Genomic DNA, 7,595 nt, shown 5'->3' on the forward strand with positions numbered 1-7,595 from the left:
AAGCGCGACTTAAAACCAACTTTGTAAACGTTTCGAGACGTGACAATTGACGAAAGCAGAAATCTCGATCAACCAATCCAAACAGGCACCCCCCGTTCCGTAGGGGGACAGCTTTCTTCAAAAAACATCAATTTATTGGCACTGATACATGACTGGGTGGCAATGTTGGGCTTCGACGGCGCGGAAAACTCTGGTTTTGAAGAAATCGGACTCGTGCCGACTCGATCCATTTGTGAAAAATGAATCATTTTTGCGCCAGACAACGAAGAAGAGGGAAAATTCGTCAACTCCTTTGCGCTCTTGGCCAACGTGAAAGTAACCCTGGCCGCAAATAATTATGACGGCATAATAGCTTCGACTTGAAAGAAAATTTAACTTTACGCTATTTGCTTTCTGCTAGTCAAACTAGATGACGTAATGGCGTTGGAAAAAAGACGAAATAACGAGATTTGAGCGAAATATGTCATACGTGTGAGTTACATGGCGCTTTCTTATTATCCACTCCAATGTTTGTTCAACAAAATGAACGCATCTTGCTTGTGAGTGACGTGATGAAATTACTGTTGCACAAACAGACTAGAAGAAAGACTTTCGCGGCCAGATCGGGTGGGACCCAGCATTAGGCCAAAATTCCATCGAGCAAGTAAAGGTGCATTGTAGACAAAGAACGTGCGAAGGCATTAACACAACGAAGGTAATTTCATCGAAGGTCGCGTGCCAAGGTCGGGTTGAGACGTTAAGCCGTTTAGAAAAAAAAGGCCGGCCCTTTGCAGTTGACCGATCTCTTCAGACGCTCCTTCGCTCAGACTAAGCAGGCCGCCCGAGAGGAAAGAAGGTTTTAGTCTTTAGCCTTGATTGTGTGCAGTGACATGTAGTTGTAAGAATGTTGTGAACACTTTGTTTTTAATTCCAGCGTATTTGATTGGTCAAGTACTGCAGTAGCTGTGCATTTAGAATTAACCTGAAACGATTTAGTTTATACTTATGTTGGTTTTATTTGTTTTCGCAGTGATGCTTATCATAGAACTTATAGCTGCTATAGGCCATTTTCTGCTGAACAGTGCAGATCACCATTCGACTGTTGATGTTTCCCACAGTTTAGTTTAGAAAACGCAGAGAGTGTAAGACGCCGCATTTCGTTGAAAAGAAACGACAGCGGTAAACAAACAATTAAGATAAACAAATCGCTCAGAACGGACCAGTCGGTCTCGAATTGACCTCTCGTTGATTCAGCAGTCAATTTATCAAAAGAAGCCTTCAGCACGAACCCTCTCACTACGGCGATGGATTTATTTTACCAAGCAGTTTTGTTTTTACTTGTGGTGGCGTCAGGTGTGCCTGCAACTGTGGCGTGTCCTTCAGCGTGCGACTGCCACAACAAAGAAGTGTGGTGCGAGAGCAGAGGACTGACCTCTGTGCCGGTGGATATACCAGCTGACACCAGGATGCTTTATCTGTTTGACAACAAAATAAAGACCATTCCTGATGGATCGCTGTCACGACTGAAGGTAAATATTTGGTCTGGGTTACTCACTGGGTGCAGAGTCAGGCGTGGGTGAAAAAATGACCCCTTGACCGAACCTGTGCTGTCCCATCGTCATTAATTACATGCTGGTGTTAAGATTTTTGCACGAGACTATGAGCACGATAAATAGCTGTTAGGACGCGTTTATCATAGTAACTACCAACTACATAGTCAATTGATGTTTGAATTCGTTTCTACAGAGTCTGCGACTACTTAGTCTATCTTCAAACCGCCTGAATGACAGCGCTTTCAAACCTTCGTTATTTTTGCAATTGAAACAACTGGTGAATCTCCAGTTATCTGACAATCGTTTGACGAGTATCCCAAGAAATGCTTTCGCAGGTAGGAAAGCAGTTCACAAATACCTGTACAAAATGGCCGCTTCCATCGTGCTTTGTACAACTTTCCTTAGAACACAGCTTAAAATCTTCGAAGCTTACCACAACAAGTGTTATAAATGACGCTTGATTATGCCGTCATACATTGTTCTTCAATCCAACTATGACCTCACTCGTAAATGAAGTCTATTAATATAAACCTGTTGATGTAGGGATGCCGAACCTCGTTAGAATCGACTTGGAAAACAACAAAATTATCTCAATTGACAGTGATGCGTTGAAAAACATGAGCAATTTACTCGAATTGAAGTTGAGTAACAACCGACTGTCTGACTTCCCTAAAATCGTCGCCTGCCCGGCATTGAGTCGTCTTTGCCTGGGCGGCAATGAATTGGTCCGGCTCCGTCCCGACGGTCTCAGGCAGGTCAACCTGGAACACCTCGAGGTAAGCGTTGTCATGGCAGCTGTAGGAGAAGGTTACGGATTTAAATAGCTTGAAATGGGCTTGATAGAAAGTAAAAATTTTGTTGGCGTGTTAACTGTGTGTGTGGCGTCTGTACAGCAGTATGGGATATCATTCTTTGTCTTGTGTCATTCAGTTGTCAAGAAATCGTCTTAACCAACTGCCGTCGACGCTTTTCGGCGGTTTGAGTAACATGAGGGTGCTTGACATCAGCAGCAACCAGATACACCGGGTACCGCAAATAATCAGGTGTGCTTTGATAAAAAGACCATTTAGCTACACAGCTTCTAGTGGCACGATATTGACTGCCGGGGCCGCCCATACCTCAGTGAATATTAATCGGATGGCAGCAGGTATTTAAAAGCTACCAACAATTAAACCCGGTGAAGAGGGGGCCCTCGTTGAGACAGCGATCGATGGGCCACTTAGTCTCGGTGCTCGCGCGTCCATAAGTTCATTATGCCGAAGAAAAATTGAACCATCCCACATGTAATAAGCACTTGTACCGTCCGACGAAGATCATTCTGAGCGCCCGAAAGTACATATTGCAGCTTGTAAACGGCTTTTGCGGTTAACGTGCCCACAGTTTTCCGTTCCTCGTAACGCAGATAAGAATTCTAATATCGCTGAAATAAAGTTGTGTTCTGCGTTGGAGGCAAATTGCTTTGCAATTTTAAAACGTTCGAAGCCGCCAGTTCAACGGTTCAATACCGCGGGTTTCGTTGTAATGTTCGCAAATTGCGATTTTAAATTCGTTTAATAAATCCTTAAATCACTGTTATTAAGTCAGATTCATCGACGTATTCCACGAGACGACGCTAAGAATTATTTCGGGGAAAAAGCAGCTTTTAATTGCCCTGTTGGCGGAAATCTTGAGTTTAACGAAATGCCTGTTTTACCTTTCAGCAACATGACATCGCTGCAAACACTGAATCTTTCCCACAACCCCATTACGACACTGGACGGCAAATTCCTGACTAACTTGCGAAGAATGAAAACTTTAGATATCGGCAGCTTGCAACTTTCCACCCTAAGGGAGGGCTTCATACCACGCGGGGTTTATCTCAACTTCTTGGACCTCACCAACAACCCTTGGAATTGTGACTGCGCCATCAGTTGGTTGACAAATTTCATGAGGTGACCCACGCATATCTGTACCATTTGTTATTACACTGGAATAACCCTGATGCAAGATACGCTTTTACAAGACTTCTTAGGTCACAATATATTTAAAAGATGACTTAATTTTTTCAGGCACGTTAGAGGTGCGTTCAGAAATGTAAACCAAGCGAAGTGCAGTCAACCGCCGGAACTCGCAGGGCGTCCATTGATTGCGCTTTACCAACGGGACTTAAAATGCAGGCAAGGACTGAGACAAAAATTTACGAACAATTTCACCTGATTTAGGGTGTGCGGTAAAACGCAAACATGTATGCGGCTTAATTGTAATTTTTTCTACCCAGTGGGTCACCAGGAAAACACAACAGCGCCAATAACATACCCCAGCCTTCCCCAACAAGTCGAAGACCTAATATAGACTTGTGCGCAGCTATGGCCTGCGCAAACGGAGCAACTTGTTACATAAACCGGACCACATTTCGTCCGGTGTGCAGGTAAGACCACCAAAGCAGCAACTACGGCACATATGTTAGTTCAATAGTAATGACAGCCTATAGCACGTTGCTAACACTGTAATTTGTCGTCGCCAAATATGCGTAATAATAAAATATGAGTGTGCATCAATAAAGGAATGTAAAAGTTTACGGTTTCAACGATGGCTGCTGTGTTATATAATATCATCAAGTAAATTTAACCGATTGCTTTGCGCAGGTGCCTAACTGGATACAAAGGCATGCTTTGTGACAAGCCCTTATACCGGCCCACCCCGTCGACTTCTACAACTACCAGCACAACTGCAATAGCAAGCAACACAGCCTTCAGACCTCAGATGATCATACAAAGCGACACGCTAACACCCAACTCGGTACAGATCATGCTGCCCAGCACTAGAAAGCGTTTGAAGGTGTCAGTTGCACAATTATCCCCCAACGGGACCATCGATCGGTCACCCAGGGAATTCCACATCCGCCCCACGGCTCACCCCTACACGGTGACGAACCTCGAGCCTGGGAAAAGGTACAACATTTGTATCAGCTCCACCGATGTCATTCAGACGTCATTACAAAGCAGGCACATCGTGGAGGACAAGCTGTGTGGCGAGGTGACTACCCTGCCCATCGCAACCCAGCCACAGGTTGAAGAAGCCACTGACACTAAGCACGAAGACGACGGAGGCGAAACGATTGTTAAAGGCGACGACGACGACGACGACAACACAAACGCTGGCCAAGAAACCGGGGACGATTCTCACATCGTAGAACAACCGAGTGGAGGCAATGCCCCGGTGGCTGATCCGAAAACGGATTCCGACTTCAAACTTCTTTATCCTGCTCTGGGAGCAAGTCTGGGAGCTTTCATCATCCTCATCCTTGTAATCCTCTTCTTTGTTTGTTACCGAAACAAGAGGAAACTGAAACAGGCGGATAACCGCAGCGTTGGAAGTCGGGGTCACGCCGAATATGTCGCCGGTAAAACGGGTGACCAAGAAATTGTACCCATGGTGACCCCCCAAAGGCGGCAACACCAACAGCGGACCAGCGGACCCCTGTTGGGGCAAAACGGTGACGTCTATCACACACCCGCGCACAGTTACCCATTGAATGGCGCTTCTCCTCAACGGGTGGGTACCCCAAACAAAACGGGGTCGTTTGGGAGGAGTAGCAACTCCGGCGGAAGTGTCAGCGGGGTCCCGCAAAATTACCCCATAGACATGCAAAGGTGCTGCACCACTGCGACCGGGGTTATGCATTCCGTCGCGCCAATGGTTAACGGTGAAGAAATGCGCTGCAGCACGACACCAAGCAGCAGCACTTACCAGTCGAACAGTGGACCTTACAACGGTCATGTGCCGTATACGACCGACCATGGGTCTGTTCTGACAAGCCGAGTACAAGAATACGTTTACAGACATCACGGCAAACCCGAGACGCTTTCCGAGACTTGCTTCCAAGAGCAGGGTCAGCCCGTGGTGGTCCCAGTCCGGTCCACCGGTACGGTAGTCAACCAGTTCCATCAAGGGCCAATAGCCACTACTACTGTGAGCCCAGCGACAACTTACCAACTAAACAATCCAGTAACCATGCCTGGCTACCAGGCCAGGTCACCCATGGCCAGGCCGCAGCCAGTATTGATGCATTACACGCCTTGTAAGCAACAGAGGTATACGAACTCGCACGCTGACCACTATAACCAGATGCCAATGACCAATGGACAAATTATTAAAAACTGTATGACGCCGGTTTTCCACGACACTATGGTCATGTAAATATTTCTTTTTCGACGGTCGTGGACCAACCTTGCTGTGACTACATAGATATCTTTATAATGCTGAAGCGAAAATTTTCCGAGTTTATGAACATAATAAATTCCCTTCCAAATATTATATATTTAGCGCTAATTTCCCTCCTACATATTCCTTGATAACAAACATTGTGAATTATACTGGTCAACAAAAATTTTGTTGCATTTCTACCAACACTTGTTCTTACCTAATTTAGGGGCGCTGAATCCGAATCTGACCTTATTTTTTTTCTGCAAGGTCTAGATTTTTCGCAAATTGAGATTTTTTATTTTTTATTTACTAAATTCAAATTTTCTGAAAATTACATGATTTGTCAAATGACGTTCTTGCTTATAGTCGAATAACCAACCTCAAAACAAAAATAGGTTCCCAGAAATTATTGTGTTACCACTAGCATTTGTATTTACAGAGAATTAGGCTGCAGATGTTTGAAAAAATGTAACAAAGATCATTTTTGCTGGTAAATACATGTAGGCTAATAAGCGATTTTTTTTGCTAAATGACATTGAAAAGAATGATGGCAATCCAATAACTTCTGCGTTTGTACGCTTTTTGCGTTTGCTGCTTTAATTTTATCATATGAAAAAGCAGGGAAAGTGTAAAGAAGATGATGAAAGGACTCGTTGTCAGGATTTAGAGCTTTAACAAACTGTGTCATGAGACGTGGTTTGATGTGCAGGGGCGGAAAAACAATTTTGTCTCTGCTTACGATTGGATTGAGTGTTACATTAGGCATGCCAACTTGAAATGTTTCACGTAAGGGCGCACCTTCTGTGTCCAATGTTTTTTACGTGCTCTGGCCTCTGCTGTCCCACATGCATAGATAACATAGAAATTTAGTGTATCCTCTTTGCTGACCTAGCAGAAAACTAACCATTTTGAGGTTAACACAAATGATCCAGTTGTGCTCATATTATCTGAGCAAATCCATAACAATTCTGATGTCATCATGCCGTTCCTTTAAGACAGTGGAGTGACCAACTGGAACAGCTTCATAAACATTTCAATTGTGTAAAAGGACACACTTGAGTCTGCGCTTGGAACTGTCCAAAAACAATCGCCATTGTTCTGGATCATACGAGGAGATACCCAGTTGTTCGAAAAGACCAGGTATATCGTTGCAATATACCAGCATATTTTCCTCTGAAAAATAGGGAAGAAAGAGTTCTTCTCTTTTTCGAAAATGGAAACCTTTACAGATTAATCTAGAACCTGCTTTTCCTTGAGTCTGGAGGCTAAGAGCTGAGCTTCTTGCTTGGACAAATCTAAATCACGTACTAAGTCATTCAGTTTTGATTGATTAAACGGCTGAACAGCTACTCTGGTTTCACAAGAAGAGTGTTCAGATTCTGTATCTGTTCTTTTATACTCCATTTCCATAACCTCTTCCCTTTCCGATTCAATTTCCTCATCTTCAGAAAATGTAAAACCACTAAAGACTGGAGGACAGAATCTATCAGAGTGCGGAACAGGTCGTATAGCTGATGGTATGGTATACTTGGACTCTTCCGCTTTCCTTTTGTTCAGTCTCTGAGCATTTCTTCGCAGTTATGGCACACAATATGTGGAGACCATTTCTTATCTTGATCGCCAAGATGGATGCCAATTTGCCAAAGTAAGCTCTGTAGGCAGGCTTCACGAACGATGTTATATTTCATCTTTGACGAAGAAAGCGTGTACACACCACAGATATAACAAAATGAATCGGGTTTATTTTTGCATTTACGAGTGTAAAATAGAGCTTATAACCTATCCTACAGCATCTATCCGCAATACCTCACTATAATAAAACTGCTTAGCTTCTTCAAACGCCCTTAAACAGCAGTAGGCTACAACTTAAAAGAGCTG

General features: G+C 44.0%; 1 protein-coding gene across 1 annotated transcript; it reads left to right on the forward strand.

The window, feature by feature from the left end:
* Positions 1-911: 911 nt before the first annotated feature.
* On the forward strand, positions 912-5,711 carry LOC143463430 (vasorin-like). Its single transcript, XM_076962117.1, has 8 exons — positions 912-1,508; positions 1,726-1,867; positions 2,076-2,308; positions 2,463-2,575; positions 3,233-3,463; positions 3,581-3,688; positions 3,790-3,939; positions 4,157-5,711. The coding sequence occupies exons 1-8, from the start codon at positions 1,284-1,286 to the stop codon at positions 5,709-5,711; spliced, it is 2,757 nt and encodes a 918-aa protein (XP_076818232.1). The 5' UTR covers positions 912-1,283.
* The last annotated feature ends 1,884 nt before the right edge of the window (positions 5,712-7,595 follow it).

This window comes from Clavelina lepadiformis, chromosome 1 (assembly GCF_947623445.1).
Source record: "Clavelina lepadiformis chromosome 1, kaClaLepa1.1, whole genome shotgun sequence".
Taxonomy (NCBI): Eukaryota; Metazoa; Chordata; class Ascidiacea; order Aplousobranchia; family Clavelinidae; genus Clavelina; species Clavelina lepadiformis.